Source organism: Ovis aries, chromosome 7 (assembly GCF_016772045.2).
Source record: "Ovis aries strain OAR_USU_Benz2616 breed Rambouillet chromosome 7, ARS-UI_Ramb_v3.0, whole genome shotgun sequence".
Taxonomy (NCBI): domain Eukaryota; kingdom Metazoa; phylum Chordata; class Mammalia; order Artiodactyla; family Bovidae; genus Ovis; species Ovis aries.
This window is the reverse complement of record NC_056060.1, coordinates 56,820,414-56,845,063: the sequence shown is the minus strand read 5'-3', so window position 1 is coordinate 56,845,063 and position 24,650 is coordinate 56,820,414. Positions and strand designations below refer to the sequence as shown.

General features: G+C 38.7%; 1 protein-coding gene across 5 annotated transcripts in view; it reads left to right on the top strand.

The window, feature by feature from the left end:
• The first annotated feature begins 232 nt into the window (after positions 1–232).
• The window catches only part of SCG3 (secretogranin III), a 37,489-nt gene continuing 13,071 nt past the window's right edge, over positions 233–24,650 (top strand). For 3 of the 5 annotated variants that reach the window (XM_004010609.5, XM_042252458.1, XM_060417970.1), the window contains exons 1-10: positions 233–643; positions 1,266–1,318; positions 1,818–1,863; positions 1,958–2,173; positions 6,761–6,903; positions 7,905–8,054; positions 11,038–11,215; positions 13,711–13,827; positions 18,424–18,507; positions 20,207–20,344. In XM_004010609.5, coding sequence (XP_004010658.1) covers positions 553–643; positions 1,266–1,318; positions 1,818–1,863; positions 1,958–2,173; positions 6,761–6,903; positions 7,905–8,054; positions 11,038–11,215; positions 13,711–13,827; positions 18,424–18,507; positions 20,207–20,344 — 1,216 coding nt within the window. In that variant the 5' untranslated portion in view covers positions 233–552. The remainder of the gene's footprint in view (positions 644–1,265; positions 1,319–1,817; positions 1,864–1,957; positions 2,174–6,760; positions 6,904–7,904; positions 8,055–11,037; positions 11,216–13,710; positions 13,828–18,423; positions 18,508–20,206; positions 20,345–24,650) is intronic. The other 2 variants (XM_042252460.1, XM_042252459.1) reach the window with 1 other exon arrangement.

Sequence of the window (24,650 nt, the reverse complement as noted above, 5' to 3'; positions counted from 1 at the left end):
AGGCAGAGAAGGCACTTGGTCCCTGAGGTAACATTTACTTGGAAGGTTAGGACAAATGATGTCCACGACCCTGACTGCAGGATCAGCCCTAGGACTGCGGCACAGAAAATACGCTAGCCCATCTGTCATCCCTCCCCCGCTTCCATTCGTGGAGGGAATTGGAGTAGCTTTGGAGTTGCTGACGCCATCCCTTCCCGCCTCTGACTCTCAGAGAGCATGCGCTTTCATCCTCACTTCCTCTCAAGGAGGGAGCAAGAATAAGGCGACGCCCAAGTCGACCCGCTGCCCGTTCTTGTCACAGGAACTTCAGCACCCACGGGACGGACAGCGCTCTCCTCCACCTGGAGACCTGAGTCCCGAGCGCCCACTGTCTAATTAATCCCTTTACTCCGGAGCCCGGCAGAGCTCCGTTAGACTCGGATCCCCGCCACTAGCCCTCCCCGCGCCCACTCTTCTAGCTTTTCCTGTTTTTACTCCTCCTTTTCATTCATAACAAAAGCTACAGCTCCGGGAGCCCGGCGCCAAGCTGTTTCCGAAGCCAAGCGTGGAAGAATGGGTTTCCTTTGGACCGGCACTTGGATTGTGGTATTGGTGCTCCACAGCAGCCCAATTCAGGCTTTCCCCAAACCGGCGGGCAGCCAAGGTACGTGGACCCTTTTCTTCCCACCTCGCTTCTATTTTGCTACGGAAGGTAAAGCTTGATATAATGCGCGAGCTGTACATCACCGTGCCTTGTTTTCTGATCACATGATATCCATGCACATTGACAAAGAAATCAGTTAGGACTTAGAGCCAGAAGACAAATTTTCCTCACTTTTTAAATGATAGAGCAGTAACATGGGTTGTTTTTTGAAATTGGGAGGGGGTGGCTTTTCCGCCTATTAAAGTGGTTTCATTGTTTGGTTTTTTCCCTAGTCATCTTACAACTTTTCTCAGATTCTCTGTTCATAACGTGTTCAGTGTGTGATAAAAAAAAAAAAGCTTTTAATTATGCTCTGTCTCCTTGAAAACAGCTGGTAAACCAAGTGTTAGAACTCTGTTAGATTTCTGATCAGGAAAAAAAAGTGTAATTCTATACACTGGGATAATAAGCAAAGGCAATGCTGATAATCATTTTTATTGTATAATCTTATAATTTTTGTTAATATATATTTTTGTTTCACAGTCATCCAAAAATATTTCTATTTTCTTTTTTGAAGATTTTATTTAATGAGACACATTGTCTTTTGAATACACAATTAAATTTGCATTTGTGTTTATTCTAGACAAACCCCTACACAATAGAGAATTAAGTGCAGAAAGACCTTTGAATGAGCAGGTAGGTCAGAAGTAAATGCTATTTCATTTTATTTTAGTTATTACTATTTAATGTAATCATGCTGTGACCTTTTAGCCATTTGGAATTCACAGACCTCAAAACTTAATAATAAACTGACTGAAATGATGATGGGAAATATAATTTTGGTAATTTCTGTATCCTGACAGTTGAATATAGAGAGTTCTGTATAAAACAAAGAGCTGACTGCATAAAAACCCAGTAAGCTCAACATCACATCCACTCTATCGTAAGAGTTCTTAATTTATCAGAGATTTATCTTTTACCAATATTACCAGAGAAGAGAATTAATATTTATAGACTATTTGTTCTTTCTTTTATTTCATTTAATCCTTATGACAATACTTTGAGATAAAAATATTATTTACATTTTACAAACAATAAAACTAAATCCCACAAGGATTAAATTATTTAGCTATCATGTTTGGTAAGTGGTAGAGCAATGATTTAAAACCAGGTCTATCTCCTGTTTGTTTCACAGATTGCTGAAGCAGAAGCAGACAAGATTAAAAAAACGTACCCTCCAGGTAATAAGAAATTAGTTGATGCTAATTTAAATAATGTAGGCTGTGAGAAGCTTAACTAAAATGGATGTGCTGGGCTTGGGGGCTTTTCTTCCAGAAAACAAGCCAGGTGAAAGCAATTATTCCTTTGTTGATAACTTGAACCTGCTAAAGGCCATAACAGAAAAGGAAAAAAATGAGAAAGAAAGACAATCTGTAAAAATTTCCCCAAATGATAATAAATTGAATGTGGAAGATGTTGATTCAACCAAGAATCGAAGACTGATTGATGATTATGATTCTACTAAAAGTGGACTGGACCGTAAATTTCAAGGTAAATGAAGAAAAAGAACTTTTGCTACCTATTTTCTCTAATCTGTAGTTTCCCATTATAGGTAAGAGAAAGTCCTATACTTTGAAAATATCTGTTACACACTCACAATCCTTTATTAGTCCATGTCCAAAACTGAGAAAAGGCCCAAACTTAACTGTATATCATGCACAATTCCAGCACCACAGAAGCCCAGGTTTTATTGTCTCTTTAAAGGGTGCTTTGAGTTCATTTTAACATTCTAATTTATTTTAACTATAAATACAAAATATCATAATTCCCATATAATTAAATCAACAAAATACCCCACACACACATTCCAAGGTGAAATACTTATTACTCCCTTTCCAGTGTTCTCTTCCTAGCTATAGCCTGTCTCCCTAGGCATTCTAACCTTTCCATGGCTTCAGTTCCCATCTATATCCTGATGTCTCATATCACTAGCCCAGACTTCTCTGAACTACAGACCTATAACTATCTACCAACTTAACATCTTCCCTTTGAAGTCTCAGAAGCAGCTCAAACTTAACATGTCTAATATTAAACTCATAATTTCTGTAAACCTTATAATTTAGCCCTCTTTCCTCTAGGAAAGGCACTACTATACATCCTATTTTTCAAGACAAATCTAGGAGTCAAACCATTTTTTTCCTTACCTCTTACATTCTAATCCATCAGTCTTATCAATTTTACTTCCTATGTGTCATCTTAATTTTTTTCCTCTATTACCAATCACCTGCATCCTTTTCCAAGCTCCAATCATGTCTCCTTTGAACTACAGAAAAATCTTTTAATGGATCTTCCAGCATTCGCTCTGACCCCCTCCAGCTTATTCATATAGCAGCCAGAGTGATCTATTCAACACACAAATATGAGCATGTCACTCTTTGGCATAAAACCTGCTAATAGATTCCCATTTCTCAGGATAAAACCCAAAATCCTTAATGTGTCATCTACAGTCTTACATGGACTGTCTACTTCTCTGGTTTATCCAGCACATGATCTGGTAGAAACCTTGTTTCTTTCCATCATGGCACTGATTGCAATTTGTAATTTTATATCCCTGAGTGTGACTACTTATGATTTCTCTTTTTCTCCTAAAATAAACTGAAAACTCCCCATGAGAACAGACAGAATATAGTCCCAGTGTCTGGAGCTCATGAACTGATAAGTGAACAAATACACAAATAAGGGAATACATGAGGGAATAAATTAAATATTGTACTGAGGCATTGAGATCTGCCTCAATTCCTCAGTGTGTCTTCCATTCTGAGTACTGGTTCTTAGGAGTGACTATAGATTTTCTTATGTGTCTTAATTCTCTTCCTTGGGCCACAAGAGAACTATACTGATTATCTCTGCCAGAAAACAATTACTAATTAGACTTTTATAGGCTATCATAGCCTGAGGAGAATTGTGTTGTATATGTATGGGGTAGGGGAGATGGTCTATATTTTTATACATTCCATGTTGCATACTACATGAAAGTTTTTTGGAATTCTTTTTCTAACCTAAAATATTTGGGCTAGCAATAAATAGGTACTGGGTATAGCTGCATGTGAAACAAATTCAACCACTTGGGTGGAGTTGACCATTTAATGAAAATATAAAAATCATCTAATGTTTGTCTGACTGTTTTTTGGTCAGATGGGTTGTGCATGCAGACATAGGTAGATCTGTTTGTGATCTGATCACTAACTGAGCAACTTATTTTTAACATTGTTCAGTATTTTATTAACATCCCCAATAGATTCTGAACTATCAAGTGCTAGGCTAATAGCTCTAGGCTTGCCCTAGGGGTCATTTTAAGTCCACTTGAGTATATATAGAAGATTCTTGGAGAGAATGGTTTATGAGTAAATTGTTAATCTTCTCTCATACCCTGGTAATCCTGGAACCAGAAGGTTTGGGACCACCCAGGTGACTAGAGCCTCAAAGACATGCAAACTTTCATCCTAGTAGAGAGGCCGAGGGGCGTAACTTCTGCAGGGCGCTTTTATACCTTTAGGAAACCTCTAAATGAGCTTGTGCTGGAGAACCCAACAACTCTCCTTCTTGGTGTTTTCTACAGGATGTGTGAGTTAGGATTTCTCCAAGTTTCTTTTAGGAAATACTGCTTTGGGGCTTCTCTGTGCATTCACCAAACAAATATTCATTGAGAAATTACTAATTATCAGAGTATGAGCTAGACAGTAAGCTCTGTGTAGTTAGGGACCATGTCTAAACTATTTATCACTGTATTTCCAGTCTTAGCCCCTATTAAGAGTTTAATACTAACATATTGAATAAATGAATGTTAAGTAACATATTAGTTGCTGGAAATTCAAACTCAACTGGGCAGATGATGGGACAAGGCCCTTTTATATCCACTTAGAACTGGAGCTGCATTAAAAAGTTATAAACGTTGAACTCATGTTTGCTTCCCCTCTGAGGTCTATATAGGAGGGTGAAATACCCTTTCATGAGCAGTAGAGAAGTCATTCTGAGTAATTCTTTCCATTGTGGAGGAGCAGGGGAAATCATGGAAGGCAAGGAGCATTGCCCCACAGTTCAGCTATTAACCCCGTCTAGCCAAGCTGTACTAGGGGAGATCTGAATTCTTGGCTCCAGAGAATCCAGCAGTGTGGGGAGGAAAGAGGCTACTTTTTTAGAGTCTTGCTAATGTTCTCCCTGTAGTGAATTAAATGAACTGAAAAGCAGCTGTCTCAGTTATTTTCCAGCTTCAGCAGGCAATCACTGTTCTTCCTTTTGCAGATCCCAAGGGATAAATGGGAAGGGAAATAAATTCTTCTGCCTTTCTCTAGACCTGGGCAGTTTCTGCTACACTTACTCCCCAGAGTCTGACTTCCAACCTACAAATGGACAAATCAGACCTAAGTGACAGCGAATCTCTGCTCTGGAAAAAATGGATGAGGAACCCAATTTTCAGTCATCCAGGAGGGGAGCTGATTTTACAGAGTTTTCTAAGGGACTTTCTTGCTCGTTAGTCATTCTAGTACATAGGACTCAAAGGCCTTGCAGCTTACTGGTTGGCCTGCTATTCGGCAATAATACACTGTCAGAACACTCCCAGACCTCCATGAGTAATCACCCTGCTCACTTTCCTAAGCTTCCTTCCAAACAACACAAAGATGATATTCTGCCTGAGGCTGCATACCCTTCCATCTTTGCAGAGTCTGGAAAAATCTATGAATCCCCACGAGCTACAAACGAAAAAGATGAACAGGATAGAAATATGTACTAGGTTCTTCTTTCTGTGAGTGAATATGTTCACAATTATTTGGACAGAATTTGGCTAGGGATTCAATGTCTATTTTCTCTAGAAGATAACTACAGTTCCTTTATTTCAGGTGCAAATCCACTGTCCATAGTAATACAACTACATTAACTTTCATATGATACTTGGCAATTTAAAAGGTGCTTTTACATCTTACCTCATTTGATCCTCAGAATCCCGTGAAATACATGCTCTTAATAACTTCCTTTATAGTGGTCCAAGAATATATAAATAAGAGAAATCATTGGAGCTAAATTTCTGATCTTTCCAAGCTGCCTAGAGGTGACAAGAGGAGTTAAGTGCCTTGTAAACTTGCACATATGACTATCCTCTTCCAGGGGGTATAGATTATTGTTGTTCAATTGCTCAGTCATGTCCAACTTTTTGCTACTGCATGGCCTGCAGCACTCCAGGCTTCCCTGTCCTTTACTGTCTCCCAGAGTTTGCTCAAACTCATGTCCATTGAGTCAATGATGTAATATAGATTGGAAAAGACCAATTGCTTCCTGGGAGTGCTCTGTGGGACATGGTGCCATTCTTCCTTGCCACCAACCCTACTGTATCCTTCCTTTTCCTCAGGATGGGCCCTTGCTTTAGTCTGGAGTGGTACTGCCAAACATACTCCCAGGAAAGCCAAGCATACATGTCTTCAAGCTTCTCTGCAGAGGTTTCCATAGATTTACATATTGTATTGTGCAAATCTGTTATCACATTTTAAAAGTTTAAATTTCAGGGACATAAAAAAGTTCCTTATTCTCTGGAAAAAGGGTAGTCACATTAAGCTGCCTTACATAAAGGCACCCTGATACCTGTTCACAAGTGAACAGTTATTCCAAGTAAGTCACAAAATCTTCAGTACATACTCTTTGATTCTGGGTGTGAGGCAGGTTCCCCCTCCCTCAGCCCAGAAATTTGCCTGCAAAGGGAATACATGTGCCGATAATACCAGTCTACTCCTTGTGTGGAAATGGAATATCAAATTATGTAATATATAGAAGAGTGCGTTGAACAATAAGGCATAGTATCTATTGGTATTTTACTTTTTGTACTATTAGCACTAAAAATGGAGAGGCCTTTTGTGTTGTCTTCAGATCTTCCTTTTATAACCACATAAGAAGCTTTCAGAATTTCCATTACCATCTTAGACTCTTGAAGTCAAATTTTATTTCAAACCAAGAGTTTACATGGACAAAGCCCCACTTTAAGTATATTCCAAACATACCTGAGTGTACAAATTCAGATTATAAATCTAATGTAATCCAAGAAACAGGCCTGTGATCACCACAATGTGAAGTTGTGATTGCTCTGTCTAGATGATCCAGATGGCCTTCATCAACTTGATGGCACTCCTTTAACTGCTGAAGACATTGTCCAGAAAATTGCTACCAGGATTTATGAGGAAAACGACAGAGGAGTATTTGACAGGATCGTGTCCAAACTGCTGAATCTTGGCCTAGTAAGTCATATGCATGAGAACAAACCAAATTCGTACAGTTTGGAACATGCTAAGAAGCCAAACCACTTGATTCAGAGAGCCAAATGTTTATAATGTGTCTACTTTATACCAGTCACCATGAGTTTCGAGGACAAGTAAGACTCCATTCTTTCCCTCTAGGAATTTATGGTTTATCAGAGGCGCTAGAGGGCTTCCTTGGTGGCTCAGAGGTTAAAGCGTCTGCCTACAATGTGGGAGACCTGGGTTCGATCCCTGGGTCGGGAAGATCCCCTGGAGAAGGAAATGGCAACCCACTCCAGTATTCTTGCCTGGAGAATCCCATGGACGGAGGAACCTGGTGGGCTACCGTCCACGGGGTCACAAAGAGTCGGACACGACTGAGGGACTTCACTTTCACTTTCAGACAAGTACACACATTCTCATACTACAAGTTGTGTAAGAACCATCAGCATGATTTAGTATGCCAGAAGATGGATTATATCCAGTTAAGCAATAAGGAAAAGATTCAGAGGAGGAGGTGTTTGAAGTGAGTTTAGAAGGATGGTTAGGATTTAACCAGCAGAAATGTTTTAAATGTGTGATATGAGAAAGAAATAAGATGTGCAAAGCCATGCAATGATTAGGAAGCCCTACACAATCCAATCTGACCCTACACTGCCCCATCTTGGTTCCCAGGCACATTAACACAGTCCTGGCAGGCCTTAGGAGGCTGTTAAATTCGCAGGTTTCAACAGTTGCCTACCATGACCTGCACCTGAGGGTTGAGAAACAACTTGAGGATTGTTTTCTGTGGGTTCCAACAGTAAAGACTGCCTCTTCCCAGGAGTGTTGGGCAGTCACTGTGACAGTCAGTGCGTACTAGGGGCATAAACAAGGGTTGTTCAGAAGATGGACCAGAATATTCTCTTGTCTTCTAAAAATATGTGTTCAGCTAAAGAGTTTAGTATTTTTAAACCACAAAAATAGAACTAAGTTATATATATTTTGACTTTTTGTAACAGATTACAGAAAGCCAGGCACACACACTGGAAGATGAAGTTGCAGAGGTTTTACAAAAATTGATCTCTAAGGAAGCCAATAATTATGAAGAGGAACTCAATAAACCAACAAGCAAGACTGAGAGTCACACTGGGAAAATACCAGAGAAAGTGGTAAGTATATGCAAATACATATGCATCAATTATGTATGTGTGTATACGCATGTGCATGGATGTGTGTACTTGCATTTGTATATAATTAATACAGTTTAGTTCAGTCGCTCAGTCGTGTCCAACTCTGCAACCCCATGAATCGCAGCACGCCAGGCCTCCCTGTCCATCACCAACTCCCAGAGTTCACCCAAACTCATATGCATCGAGTCGGTGATGCCATCCAGCCATCTCATCCTCTGTTGTCCCCTTCTCCTCCTGCCCCCAATCCCTCCCAGCATCAGAGTCTTTTCCAATGAGTCAACTCTTCACATGAGGTGGCCAAAGTACTGGAGTTTCAGCTTTAGCATCATTCCTTCCAAAGAATACCCAGGACTGATCTCCTTTAGGATGGACTGGTTGGATCTCCTTGCAGTCCAAGGGACTCTCAAGAGTCTTCTCCAACACCACAGTTCAAAAGCAGCAAGTCTTCAGCGCTCAGCTTTCTTCACAGTCCAACTCTCACATCCATACATGACTACTGGAAAAACCATAGCCTTGACTAGACGGACCTTTGTTGGCAAAATAACGTCTCTTCTTTTGAATATGCTATCTAGGTTGGTCATAACTTTTCTTCCAAGGAGTAAGCGTCTTTTAATTTCATGGCTGCAGTCACCATCTGCAGTGATTTTGGAGCCCATCTTATATTATTTAGTAAAGATTATGTCTTATACTCCAGAGTAAAATAACACATATTATGTGAAATGGTTATCTCACATACAATTCATATAATCCCAGTGCACTGGATTCAAATGTTTCACAACTCTTGGTATCCAACTTCTGTTCACAGTGGATGTCATCATTTGCCCTCAACACCCCCCTCAAAAAAAACCTGGATTGATTTGATATTTTTCCACACCAGCTTTTTTTTTAACTTTTTATTTTGTATTACGGTATAGCCAATTAACAATGTGATACTTTCAAGTGGGCAGCAAAGGGACTGCCATACATATAACTTGTATCTATTTTCCCCCAAACTCGGCTTCCAACCAGGCTGCCATATAACACTGAGCAGAGTTATCTGTGCTATATGGTAGGTGCTCATTGGTTATCCATTTTAAATACAGCAGTCCTCACCAACTTTTCTATTCCGCAGAGCTAGTTGCCTCATACTGCCTCTCCATCCACCCTGTGCCCTTCCACCCGCCGCTTCCTCTTTCCATTGACTCAGGGGTCTGTGTCATCCTTTACTGAGACTTGTCATTCCGTCATCTTTCATCTCCCTGGACTCCTTACCTCTTCATCTTTTCTTTGGCCTTAGCCAAGCTTCTAAAATCATTCACTCCTCCTTGAATTCTTTTAAACTTCTGTTTGGAGCCAACCATAGGGGGTATAAGAGAATATCAAACTCCTCACCTCTCCTTTCATTTTCTTTACCAGAGTGCCCACACCCCATGACTCCTCATCCCCTTCAACACCCTATCACAGACACAAGGGAAAAGTGGCTTATAGACTTATGGTCCTGTTTTAGGGGAGGCTAGAGAACAGAAATTGGTATGAATTGTTCTGTTTTTACTAGGTAGGTTAAAAGCTCTCCTTTTTTCTCCCTACTTCCAATCTCCACCATCTGTCATCTTTTATAACAGCTTTAGAAGATCCACCTACCATAAAAAATTTTCTAGACTTATCACATAACTCATGGCTTTCACTCAAGCATACCAGTCTGAAGTAAAACTGACATATCAATTTTCTTCCTTCACTCCCATTTTGTACTCCTTACTTCTCATCTCTAAAATCTCCTTATGCATTAATGAAAACAAAATTATTCTTCCAATAAATATTTATTGAGATACCACCTATGTACCAAACACTGGGGATACAATGCTCATTTAGAAAGGTATAATCCCTGTTTTCATGAAGCTTAAAGTCTAAAGGAAAAGGTAGATGGTCTTCAAATAGTCATGTATTTTAATTGCAACTGTATTAAATGCTCTGAGAAAAGAAACATGGTTCTGTAAAACCTCATAAAAAAGGAACCTGTCTTGGACTTAGGTTGGGGAGGCTTCCTGGAGGAGGTGACTTGAGCCAAAAACTGAAGTTAGGCATTAACTAAACTGAATAGGAATTAACAAGAGCAGGACTTGTTAATAACTGAATAGGAGTTAACTTGTGAACATGAAAGGCAACAAATAGAAGGATGTGTGGAGTACCCAAATGACTGAAACCAGACAGTGTAGCTACTGCATATTTTTTAAAAAGATAAGCTTGGCTACAACGTGGAAAAGGCAGGGATGGAAATACACTGGAAGGTAGTTGTGTACCAGTTAGAAGGGAAGAAGTCAAGGTAGCTTAGACTAGAGTAGGACAGTGAAGAAAGAAATGTACACATTTGGGATAAACTTAGAAAGTGTGGCCAGTAAGGCTCCTGATGGATCAAATGTAGGGAAATGAAGAGAAAGAGGCAAGCAAAGCTCTTACATTTCTGTCTAGTTCACTAAGTGGAGAATGGATCATTAAGATAGGGAACGTTGTCTACACATCAGGTCTGGGAAAATATCCTGTGTACCCTGCCAGACAGGCCTTAAAATGTCACCCAGAAATCCCTAAGGTATGACACTCTGCTAGTATCAGACATTGTGACAGGCTTTCCTGTATCTTGGCATCATCCCTTTTGGTAGATTCTAAAACTCAAAGTTCCTTTCCTTAGTGAAAGGCAATTTTATGAAAAAACACTCATGAGTATTGGTAAAGGGAAAGCTGGCCAGAACAGGAACCTGCCTATTCTCCCTGGAGCAGGATTCAGGGTCTTCAGGTAAAGCACCTGTCTCTAAATCTCAGTGCCCTTCCCATGTGACTTGATGCCCACATTCCTGGAAAAGAGTTTGATCTTGTGAAGGAAGAGGTGTTTGTGCACTTTAAAATTCAACAGCATCACAGACAAGTATCCATTAGTTCTAACAAAATGTTTATTTTGTGCTTATTTCTGCTCCTCTCCCTGCAACTGGAGACTCCAATGGCAGCAATTCAGAATGCTTTTAGTAACGGAGAAAATGATGAAACAGTATCTAACACTTTAACCTTGACAAATGGCTTGGAAAGGAGAACCAAAACCTACAGTGAAGACAACTTTGAGGAACTCCAGTATTTCCCAAACTTCTATGCACTACTGAAAAGTATTGATTCAGGTAAACATTATTTTCTGCTCACGTGAAACAGAAACAGTAATTCCAGGAAATGTGTGGGTGGGATTTTTTTCTTCCTGTTTTCAGTTTCTAAATTCAACCGTCAATGGCATATATTATGGCCTTGGGGGAAATGGTTCTCATTGATTTTTTTCCAAAAGAAGTGTACTAGTCATGGAAATATTTAGGAAAGGATAATCAGGAAAGGTGGGATTTCTGGATAATTTAATCTTCATGTTAACAGAGGGTTCATTTATTTGTTCAATAAACAGGTATTGAACACATGTTGTGTTTCTGGTATTGGAGAGAACCTTGTACCCATGTAGGGATGAATCAGAGCACATTCCCAGCCTGACCCAGTTCAGCCAAAGCTTTTATTGCAAATCTCTTTAAGGTTTTATTTTCCTCCTTCAGTAGAACAGTATATGGAACATAGTTTATTATTTTTAAATGATATAGAATTTTGCTTTTTAAATATTTTCAACTTGTCTTCAAATGAATTGAAGTGAACTAAACATTGGACTAATAAAGATCAGGAGCTCAAAACACACTTGGGAAATGATTTGCTTTTCTAAAAAATGAAATCTTTAATGTAGTGTTCTCTTTTCTAAGTGCTCCAAAACGAGTTGACTGAAGATTTCAGTTCATGTTTATTTTTGGTTAATCTGCAAGGAGGATAATAATGTGCCAATTTTCTGTTGTTGTTATTGTCTAGATAGATGCCCTGTACTGACTTATGGCTTTTCTTCCTCCTGTTTAAAGATTCATCCCCAGACTGAACATTTGTAATAAAGATTTCTATAATTGTAACATATTTTCCCAAGAAGTGACCTTAGAGTGAGCTTTCATTTCTGGAGAACATCCTTTTGTCCTTCAGTCCCAGACATTGACCAGATGGCACCCAGCCCCCCTGCTGGTGTCTGCAGGGCTTATGCATCTTGAGGGTCCATTCTGAGCCATCTTGCCCTACTGGTTGGCAGATACCCAGCTCAGAACCTCTGTCATCTTGGTGAGTCACTTCTTGTCAGTGAAGTGCATCAGCATGATACTAAATATTTTTATGGATATGACCTTGAGAAAATAATGTGACTGCTGAAGTTATCATTCACCTGCACTTCCCAGGACTTCTCTCCTCCATCTCTTCTCCCACCTTCCTCTCTCCCAAGTTTGTGACTTTTATATGATATTTTTCAGATTCCATCATATGGATTATTTTTTTTATTTTATGTGCTTTAATCTTTTCAGTTTCCTTGACCCCATTGCTTCTTGCCCTTATTTTTATTAGCTTTTAATTTAAATACTTATACCCATCTATTTCACTCAAGGTCTGAACCAATTGAGAAATAATGAAACAGAAAATGGAAGTATCTTCAATACTGATACAGACTAGGTTGTAGAATGTAGCTTAGTGTGAGAACCAGCAGTGGGCTTGCCTATTCCCTACCCCTCAGTCTACCTCTCAGAACAGCTCTAGTCCTAGAATAGTTGGAGTTTATAAACCAGGCCTATTTTCCAGGTCCCTGCCTTCCACTGTTGCAAAGCAGTGGAAAGAAGATTCCAAATGCCCATCAGTCAAGAAATGTAGACTAATGTCTGTTGGCTACCAGCCCCATCTGTGAGAAGGCTGAAAAGTTGCGGGAAAGGCTAGAAGAAGTAGTAGAGAAAATCTTTCATGGCAGCAAAAAGAGTAGGGATGCTGTCCTCTAGCAACATAGGTTTTCTTTTCTTAAAAAATGGAAATAGATTTTTTTTCCTGATTTTAGAATTAATACAGCCACTGAACTACTATAGAATCACTGGTCACCGTCTTCTATCAAGATACAAAACAGTATGTCAAATATGAAGTTTCCGAGAAACAGCTAACAGTGGTTAATCTATAGGAAGTTAATCTATAGTCGTTTGCGCATAGGAAGTAAGCACTGGGGCAGGGGGAAGAAGAGAATATTGTGTTCACTTTTTACTTCTGTACCATTGGAATATTTTCATGATTTGTGTATATTCTTTGAAATGAAATCGAGGTTGAAAGCAATATATACTCCTGTTAAAAAATCAACCTTGAATTTAAAAACTAAACGTACATGTGTGTTCCTATTTCAAATATTAAGCTTGATTAATGAAAAGAGGTCATTCTTGCCCTCAAAAACATATGAGTAGAGAAGGGTTATTGGGTCACCAATCTTCTAACTTTCCTTTGAGTTTCTATTATTCCTGGTTGCAAACGATATCATCTACTCTATCAGTAAAATATTCTAGATTATGGTAAACCTCTTTGGAAAAGTTATAATTACTCATTTGTGAAAAAATTAAGTATATCAGTACATTGTCCTATATTCCCAGTCAAGACGTGGGCTTTTCATAAATATATTTTAGGTATAAATGGGTTAGCTATAAATGTAGGGAGAACTATTTCAATAAGATGCTGTACTTCATAAATTAACATTAAAAGATGAAACTATATGCCACCATTTAAAAAAAAATTATTTTGTCCTTTTATATAGAAAAAGAGGCAAAAGAGAAAGAAACCTTGATTACTATCATGAAAACCTTGATTGACTTTGTGAAGATGATGGTAAAATATGGCACCATATCTCCAGAGGAAGGTGTTTCCTATCTTGGTGAGAGTCCTATCTCTTTTGTTTTCACAGTGACTAGTTTTCATTGTCCAAAATGAATGAGAGATTTGGGAATAATTATTTTACTAACTTGATCATTTATATCAAAATAGCCTGACTCATTTGGGTTACCAGAATTGCCCAGCTTGACAATGTATACAAATAAAATTAACCTGACATTTTCAATTCTTTATAGATCCAGTTCAACAACAAACATTTCACCTCTGTTATATTCTGTTTTACTAACATTTTCTAATCATTTTCTCAGGGATAAAACTAAAATTTGTCTTTCTTTTTTCAATTGTGTTCACATGGTTGGGAGTAAGCGTCTTGATTTTAACCAGTGGGGTCTGTGTGTGGTGAGCACTGGCCTGGGCAGCAGCAGCTCTGCCTCCTGCTCCCAGCTCTGCCTCCGACCACGTCTGTCATGCCCAGGAGAGCATCCATCTTTCTGGACCTCACTCTTCTGTGAGATCAAAGACTCGGTTACCTATATCAGGAGCTGATAAACTATTGCTCATGGGCCCAGTCTGTCCCATGACCGATTTTTGTATAGCACACAAACTAAAAATAGCTTTTACATTTTTTTAATGGTTGAAAAAAAGTCAAAAGAAGAATAGTATTTTGTGACATGAGAAAACTAAATAAAATTCAGACTTCAGCATCTGTAAATAAAGTTTTACTGGAACAGCCATGTTCCTGTTTAAGTGTTGACCATAGGTGCTTTTGTGCTACAGAGACAGTTGAGTAGTTGAGACTGTGTTGCCCACAAAATAAAAAATATTTACTCTTTGGCCCTTTATAGAAAATGTTTGTCAACCCTTGATTCCTTGAACTTTATAGATAAGCTGAAACAATCTTTGATTCTGCATTCAGGTTGTTAAAAGAAGAAAAGCCTTTTGTTTTCCTGCTTTGGTTTAGTTAATTAACAAATACCATTCATCTTAGATGTCCTTTGGGCAAGATGAACTCAGGACCCCTTACTCTGATCACTGACTGGGGAGAGAGAATTAAATGGAAGAGAAAATATCGTAGGACAGAGTAATCCAGAGTTATTCTGTATAAATGCCATTTTTTTTCTACATTAAAACTAGTTTTACTCTTTTTTCTGATTATAAAAGAATATGTTTATCTTTAAAAATAGTCAATGCAGAAAGATGTTAAAAAGAGTGAGAAATCACTCATAATACTAGCATCCAGGTAACATTCTGATTTATATCCTTCTAGATATTTTTCTGTATGTGTGTACACACATACATACCTATGTCATTTTTGTCTTTTATTTGTTTTAATGGGCTCAAGTTACACACCATGCTTTGTGGCCTACTTTACCCACTTAATAGTAGATCAAAAACATTGTTCCAAATCAATCACTGTTTCATGTTAATAGTTGGTGACTCAGAAATTTCACACTTAAGTCATTTATCCTATGAAAATAAACTAGATCTGCCACAAAGTCTTGTGTGCAAGCAAGCCAGGTATTTCTTTTTTTTTTTCTTTCAGTTTTTAAGATTTTATTTTTTCTTGAAAGTTGTAAACACTGAACTACAATTTCACAAATTAGCAAGAACACTGATTCTTACCCTTTAAGAGTATAATTAAAACAAATGAAGCATTTTTTTAAATTGGGGTTTAGTTGCTTTATAATGTTGTGTTGGTTTTTACTGTACAGTGAAATGAATCAGCTTTATGTACACATGTATTCCCTCCCCCACCCTGGACCTTGTTTTTTATTTTTATTCCACTATTATTTAAAGGTATGCTATTCCATGTGATAGTCACATATTGCTCTTTAAATTAACAATAATTAAAACTAAGCGAAATTTAAAATCTAGTTTCTCATTTGCTCTAGACACATTTGAAGGCCACAGATAGCTTGTGGCTGCCGTATCGAATAGCACAGAAATGAGTATTTCCATCATTGCAGAAAGTTCTATTGGACAGCACTGGCTTATGGAAACAAAACAATGGAAATATTCTTGCTACCCCATAAGAGGAGACTATCTAAATTATTTATTCTTACTTAGACTAAATTTTGTTTTTAATGTTTCTGTGGTTAATAATTGTATGTTTATAAATAATAAATATGATTTAGAAAGACTAAGGAAATAGGGAAATGTCCATGATATACTGTTGGATGCTTAAAGCCATTTAGAACATAACCTTAATTTTGGTGTTTAAAAATAGATATACTGGGAGGGGATTTATGTATACCTATGGCTGATTCATGTTGATGTCTGACAGAAAATAACAAAATTCTGTAAAGCAATTATCCTTCAATAAAAAATAAATAAATGTTTAAAAATGGGCATATATACATAAAGTTAGAAAGAAATATATCTGAGCAAAATAAGTGTTATTTTTTTCTTTATAATTTTCTTATCATTTTCATGTATAACTTTTACAATCAGAAAATGAGTTGTATGTAAAGAATTTTCTGTACAAGCATGTTGGCTTTTGACTTCCACTGCCATGGAGATATACTCTCAGACCCCTGAGAGCTCAGATGCAGCATGGGTAGAAGGGAGAGAAGTAAGTAACCTCTTCTCCTCCATCTCAGCATGTGACAACGATCAGTGGTCTACACTTCTGTTCTGGTCCTAACAGTACGTGGTGACTACAAAGGTTGCCAGCTGTGGTTGCTATTTCAGAAAAGAAAGCAGAAGGCATCACACAATAGAATATACTGATTTTCATTTCAAAAAGGGATGGAGTAGGGTAGGAGAAAGAATTTTCTTGAGGCGAAGTAACACAAATAATGGAATCTTTGTAGACTAATTGTAAAGAAATGCTTGTTTGCACATAGCCCTGTCCTACCAGTGAGATGGATATCTTACTGGTTAAATAAACTGAAAACCAAGAGTATGCATTCAAATTCACTACTGCCTTGAAGTGCTCAGAGTCTAGATTTCTATGTGGTAACACCTACAAGATGTTACTCTAAAGAGCAGAATTAGGACAAAGACAAGAAATACAGATTTTGGCTTAATATGAGTAGAGAAATTCTCACCCTTAAGACACTTAACATGATGGAGGTCTTAGCTAACTCTTGGGAGTAATCATTTTGCAGAATATAAGTGTATCACTTCAACATGTTGTATACCTTAAACTTACACAGTGCTCTATCTTAATGAAAATAAAAAATTTAAGACCAACAATAGAACTAGCTGCCTCATAGTGAGGGCCCTGAGTGACAGAAATCCAACTGTTTGGCTTATGCAAAAAGGGAATCTATTTCCTTATGTAACCAAAAAGTCCAAAGGTGGGGGTAGTCTAGCTTCATGTTTGTGAAGCCCACCAAAATGTGAGAATCCATTTCTTCTCCATCTCACTGACTCTTTGAATATTGATTCATTCCACATAAGCAACTCCATTATGAAACAAGATGGCTGGCACAGCCTCAAGCTCACATCTTCATGGTATACCAATCCTCATGGAAAGAGAGCATCTTTCTCCTAGCATTGCATCTCACTGGCCTGGCTAGAGTCATCTGCTTCTCCTTGAACTATAGCCCAAGGGTTGGGGGAGGCAGACCTGGGTTATTCACGGATTGTAGCTCACCAGGCTCGTCTGTCCATGGATTTCTCCAGGCAAGAATACTGGAGTGGGTAGCCATCCCCTTCTCCAGGGAATCTTCCCAAGCCAAGGATTGCACTGGGGTCTGGGCTTTCCTGGTGGCTCAGCTGGTAAAGTATCCTCCTGCAATGCAGGAGACCTGGGTTTGATCCCTGGGTTGGGAAGATCCCTTGGAGAAGGGAAAGGCTACCCACTCCAGTACTCTGGCCTGGAGAATTCCATGGACTGTATAGTCCATGGGGTTGCAAAGAGTCGGACACGACTGAGCGATTTTCACTTTCTCCCACATTGCAGGTAGATTCCTTACCATCTGAGCCACCGGGGAAGCCCATTCAGCCACCACTGGAGCCAAATATGCTGAGAGGGGGAGAGGTGTGGGCTTTCCAAAGGAAAATCAAGATGTAGTTACCAGGAGGCATTGAGTAGACCCAAACCACAGGTGTTCATTATAGTCCCCAACGCTGGATGTGTTCTAGCACTGGCCAGAAATGTGGAAGAGACTTCTGCAACTAACTGACTAGGATGCTGAACTTGAGAACCTCTAATTGTATGCCTTTCAATCCTGAGCGTCAGTGATTTCTAGAAATATAATCCGTATCATCTTACTAGCGGTGTTTTGCTTTTTTGTTTCATTTTGATTTTGGGTGCACTGGGTTTTGCTTTGTGCAGGCTTTCTCTGGTTGTGATGAGAAGGGCTGCTCTTCACTGTGGTGTGTGGGCCTCTCACTGTGCTGGCTTCTGTTGTTGCAAAGCACAGGCTCTAGACACAAGAGCTCAGTAGCTGTGGTGTGTGGGCTTAGTTGCTCCTCGCATGTGGAATCTTCCTGGATCAGGGATTGAACCTGTGTCCCTTGTATTGGCAGGCTGATTCTTATCCACTGTACCACCAGAGACGTCAACTAGCATTGTTAATATTGTGGAATTGCTATTGTGATATTTTGGGTGAGATTTCAACATTTTTAGTAGAATTTTAAAATCATCTTTGAAGACATAACACTTTAATTCTTCTCCTCCCCCTTCCAGAAAACCTGGATGAAACAATTGCTCTTCAGACCAAGAATAAACTAGAAAAAAACGTTACTGACAATAAGAGCAAACTTTTCCCAGGTATGATTTTACTATTTATTTTCCAGCTTTTAGCAAAATAACCCTTTTGAGGGGTGAATCATAAACATCAGTAAATATTGGTAAAGAATTACAGATTTCAAAAAGTTTGAACACCTGGAATCCAACCATAAGATTAAGTAGCTATAACCTTGGCCAGTTTCACTACAGAATCTGATCCCCAGAAGCACTAAAAAGAAATGAAGGCTTTACTGAAGATTTTTAGGTGGTGGTTTGTGGATAAAGATGAGAACTGTGTCACAGGTTAAACAATCCTTTCTAAAATTCTCCTTTAGGTATCTTTTTCTCTGCCCAGATCACCATCACCCAGACCACTGTCCCAGACCCTCTGTCCCCTCTCTGCTGTCCCCGTCCATGCTGTCCCCTTCTCTCTCCTCTGAGACAGTTTGTGCCCCATGTGGTATGACTTATGCCCTTGTCTCGGTTTCTTCACCCCTGCATCTCCACCTGTCACCCTGCTTAGCATGTCAAATGCCATGGGGTAGCCTTTCAGGGATGCAAGATGGGCAAAAAGAGAAAAGATTGCAAACTCTTATACTTGAATTTTGTGTCCCTACCACAGAGATTATGTACATATATTTGATAGAGTACATACCACTTTAAAATGATGTTTTCAAGCAATTTTTAGTAACCTGGAAACATTGTTCCATAATGATGCTAATAACAAAAGCAAGGAACAAAACTGTACTACTAGGGAAAAATTATGCATAAAAAATATATATATACACACACTACCCCACAAAACTAGTAGTGACTATTTTACAAAATGAGACAATAACTGATTTCTTTTTTCCTATTTTTCTGTAGTAATAAACCTTTTATTGAAAAAAAAGCTTATCATTAGACTGCTGATATTCCCTAGTTTACTGACCATAGCAATGCACTACAGTTGTTTTCAAGGGGTTACTTACTTCATGGTTTGATTCTTTAATTCAATATAGCATTTTTAGAAAGAAATATAGGGATTTTTTGGCCATGTTGTGTGACCAAATTGTGGCAATACTAATTCCTCAACTAGAGATCAAATCTTTGTCCCCTGCAGTGGAAGCAGAGGGTCTTACCCATTAGATCACCAGGGAAATCCCAGAAATAATTATTTTAAGTGAGAAATGAGCAAGGATTATTATTGACAGCAAGGATCCAACTCTCTTCTTTGTGTTAGGGTGACCAGGGGTAAGGAACTGTGAAGAAAGAGGCAGGAGAGAAGTCCAGCCACAGCCCCAAACCCTTATGTGTTATTCGAACAGAGTGTTCTTCAAAAATAACATTGAGGAGATGAGGCAACTACAGTTATTTTCATTTGAAATCAAGACTCAATACTTTGGAAACTGACATATCTCACTTGAATATCTTTGTTGATTAAAATACGGAGAATAACACAGTGTGGTAGAATGAAAAAAACAGAACCAGAATCCAGAAAACTGGGAGTGGGGGAGTTGGCCCAGCTCTTCCGCCAGCTCAGTGACTCAGCACATCCCTTCTGCACATCTCTCCCCTCTTTGGGCCTCAGTTTCCTCTTCTGTCAAATGGGGAGGGGGAGGAGTCAGACAAGGTAATCAGTAAGATCCTTCCAGCTCAAAAAACGGTCTGACCTCAACCTATACTTTTTCAATAAAATTTATTTCTACACTGGGAATTAATACATGAAATAGGGTTATAACAGTGTACAATCTGATTACAGTGCCATCAGAGAAGAGTCATGAAGAAACAGACAGTACCAAGGAAGAAGCTGCTAAGATGGAAAAGGAGTATGGAACCTTGAAGGATTCCACAAAAGATGATGACTCCAACCCAAGAGGAAAGACAGATGAGCCCAAAGGTATGAAATTGACAGCTCTATGTTGACAATTAAATTGGGGAAGCAAAAACTTTCACTTGAAGTTTGATCCGAAAGGCAAAGTCCCACCAAATCTGAGAAATTAGAACCATCTGTATAGAAAAGATTCAGCATGTGGTACTTTATTTGAATAGAAATCTTTTTTAATGGCTTTGAGTCTTCTGGGATGGCAAATTGGTTTCATCTTTTGATGGTCTTTAGTGTCCAGCGGGCTTCTGTGCTTGGGGAGAAACATTCATGACCATTTGTGCATTGCTTAATGTCTAGTTTCTGAACTTATAAATTAAGCAATTTTTATTTAAACATAATTGATACTCCTCTAAACAGTCATATACTACTTATTCAACAAAGTCATCAAAATTTATGGATTTAACAAAGGAGATTTGCTTAATCATTTATAGTGATTGTAACCTGAAACTTTCAAAAACTTGATTAAAAATAAATCAAATATATCAAATTTCCTTAAATAACCTAAATACTTTTAAAAAGAGGAAAAAAAGCACTACACTAAACTAGCTCAGTAATTATAAAACCTGTTTTTATCCTTATTCTTGCACATTCCTGGGGTTCAGTTTTTACGCAGCTCTCGTAAGTCTATATAATCTTCCTAGGTTTTGAGACACATTACCCTATCCTCAAAGAAAGATACTCTGTTAAATTGCAAGTTCAAAATCATTAACCCTCAGATTTCAGGTCATCGTGGGATCTGGATGCATAGTCCAGTGTTTTGAGCCCCTTTAATTACAAAGTGTGCTGGTTATATCATGGAAAATTTATATCTGTTTCTCAGATATTCTTTTTCTGAAACTCAGTGAGTGTCTTTACCAGAAGTTGTGAACAGATGGCTTAAACCTTTTTTTTGTCATTATGATATATTGAACTCTTTAGTATAATTGGAACCTTATTTATATCTTATCTGTATCCTATTAGTAGGGTCATCTAGAGGTTTCATTCCCTGGAAGCTGAGGGAGTGGATCATTGCTCTGTTGGGGGAGAAGGTAGCAAGTATGACATTCAACTATTTTATCATCTGGAAACACATCACTGGGGTCCTTTTTCATTGTTTAGTACATATAATCTTTAGTGGCAATGAACTGACAGACTGCTTATTTCTTGCTGTAATGTAAGGCCACAAAAGCTGATCATGTTCATGATATAGCTGTTTTTTTAAAAAAAAAAACTTCTTATTTTGTTTTGGGATATAGGCAGTTAGCAATGTTGTGATCCTTTCAAGTGAATAGTGAAGGGACTTAGTCATACATATTTGTTGTTCAGTCACTAATTTGTGTCCTACTCTTTGTGACCCGTGGACTGCAGCACTCCAGGCTTTCCTGTCCTTCACTAACTCCCAGAGTTTGCTCAAACTCATGTCCATTAAGTCAGTGATGCCATCCAACCACCTCCTAGCTCTTAATTTTGAAGAGACTGACCCACATGCAAGTTCCCAATCTTTCCTGCTCAAACAGATAGAAACAGGTTCACATTCATACTTGTTAATAGACCCATGCTTAAAATGTCTGTGTATTAAGTAGAAAAGAAACTAGCTATTTCTTTCTTACCTTGTAACTTAATTAACAGCAATAAAAGTACAAACTATCTTTCTTATATTAAGAGATTAAAAGATTATACTACTTTCTTTGTTAGCGTCCATACGTGCATGCCGAGTCTCTTCAGTCGTGTCCGACTCTTGAGACCCTATGGACTGTAGCCCCCCAGTCTCCTCTTTGTTAATATTTTATATTAAGATTTTCCATTTTTGTAAGTTGTTCCAGTTGATAATAATGGTGATGATGATGATTTTTCTGTTTAAATTGGTGTAGCTTAGGAAGTAGGAACCCTGCCTCCAAGTTCCTCCTTTGTCCCTTTGTACCCAGTGGTTTTTAAAACATCTATGCTCTCTAGCAACAAAAGGCTTTTTAAAAGAAAAATTGAAGTATAGTAATTTACAATGCTGTGTTAGTTTTAGGTGTATAGCAAAATATGTATGTATATTCTTTTCAGATTCTTTTCCATTATAGGTTATTGTAAGACAATGACTATAGTTCCCTATGATATACAGTAGGTATGTATTGTTTATTTATACATATTAATAGTAGTGGGGGCTTCCCTGATGGCTCAGTGGTAAAGAATCTACCTGCCAATGCAGGAGACTTGGGTTTGATCCCTGGGTCAGGAAGATCCCCTGGAGAAGGAAATGGCAACCCACTCCAATGTTCTTGCCTGGAAATCCCATTGGGCAGAGGAGCCTGATGGGCTACAGTCCATGAGGTCACAGAGAGTCAGACATAACTGACTAAACAGCAACAGCAACAAATATAGTAGTGCGTATCTGTTAACCACGAATTCCTAACAGGCTATTCTAGACCCACTCTGAAGCTTCCTACCCCAAGACGTGAAATCAATTCTTCAAAGAATTCTGGTTCCTTTATACAGAAAATATAGAAAATTAAACCTAAGTTATACAGGTTCAAATGAGTGGTGATGTTGGCCAAGGGTACTGCTTGTATTTCAGTTGCTGGGACTTTTTGAGACAGGGCCAAAAAAGAACTTTTTCTTAATATATGAAGTTCATGTTGATCTTTCCTATCTCATGAAGTTTTAGATCATTATACCTTTCTTCTCTCTAGGCTGGATTCCGTAGACCATCACAAGTTTCCTCTACATTGCCATAGCTGACATGTCCACTCTCATTGTTTGGTAATAGCCTATGTTGGGAAAGGTGATGAGGCTGCATCTGGACTCAGGAGGAAAGAATGTTGCAATGACTGATTAATTACCAGTGTTTGTCATGGGCATGGAAAAGGGGGATTGCTAATATATGTGTCACATTTGGTGAGCAGGCATGCTGCCTTGATACTTCCACTCAACCATAGGCCCACTTTGGATGAGTGGTAAACTTTTTTAAATAGTTTTTTAATTTGCCATCCTAGCAATTTTTTTTTTTTTGAGGAAATAGAAAGATGGCTTTAATTGTCAGCCAGGGAAAGGGAGAACACAGTAGGCTCATACCTCAAGAACTGTGCCCCTGCTTCATGAGGGGCCTCAGGGATCATATAGAGGGAGCTTGCAATCAGGCGTAGGAGTAAAGAACAAAAAAAACAGTCATAGGCTGGCATCTAGTAGCCTGGCCAGCCTAGCATTTTTAAGTATACAGTTCAGTGGCATTAAGTTCATTCATATTGCTGTGCTATGATCACGACATCCATTTCCAGAACTCTTTTCATCTTGCAAAACTGAAATTCTAGACTCATTGAATAGTAACTCCCCGTTCCCTCTGCCTCTCCAGCCCCTGGCAACCACTGCTCTACGTTCTGTTTCAATGAGTTTGACTACGGTAGGTACTTCAGATCAGTGGACTCAGGCTGTGTTTGTTCTTTTGCCACCAGCTTATTTCACTTAACACAATGTTCTCAAGCTTCATCTGTGTTGTTTTATCAGGCTAATATTTCACTGAAGGTATATACTACACTTTATCCATCTGTTTGCGGACACTTGTGTTGCTTCCACCTTTTGGCCATTGTAAACAATGCACTGATGGGTATACAAATATCGCAAGACTCAAAAACCTTTAATTTGGGCAGGGGGAATATTCCTAAAAGTGGAATTATTAAGTCATATGCTTTGCTGGTGGCTCAGACAGTGAAGAATCTGCCTGCAATGCAGGAGACCCTAGTTCTATCCCTGGGTTGGGAAGAACTCCTGGAGAAGGCAATGGCTACCCACTCCAGTGTTCTTGCCTGGAGAATTCCATGGAGAGACGAGCCTGATAAGTTATAAGTCCATGGGGTTGCAAAGAGTCAGAAATAACTGAGCATACATATAATTCTATTTTTAATTTTTTGAGAAACCACTATTTTCCATAGTGGTTTCATCCTTTTACGTTCCCACCAAAAGTGTGTAAAGGTTTCAATTTCACCACATCCTCACCAACACTTTTATTTTCTGGGTTTGTTTGTTTGGTTTTTGTGGTAGCCATCCTAATGGATGAGTGGTGAACTTCTGAAAGATAGCTAACCAGGAAAAGGTCCTGTGGCCTGAGCTAGACAGCTAGGAATTGGACAGCAATTCCAGCTCAGTGTGCCTGAATCATCTCCTCTGGGAGCAACCCACGTGTGATGATGGTCCTTCCCTAGAAGGAATCATGCTCATTGCTTAGGACAACACTTTATATTGCTGTGCAAATATCCCTAGGAATTGGTTCTCCCAGGTCTCTTTGTTTGTTTTAAGAAGTGAAGTCGCTCAGTCGTGTCTATTTGTGACCCCATGGGCTGTAGCCCACCAGGCTCCT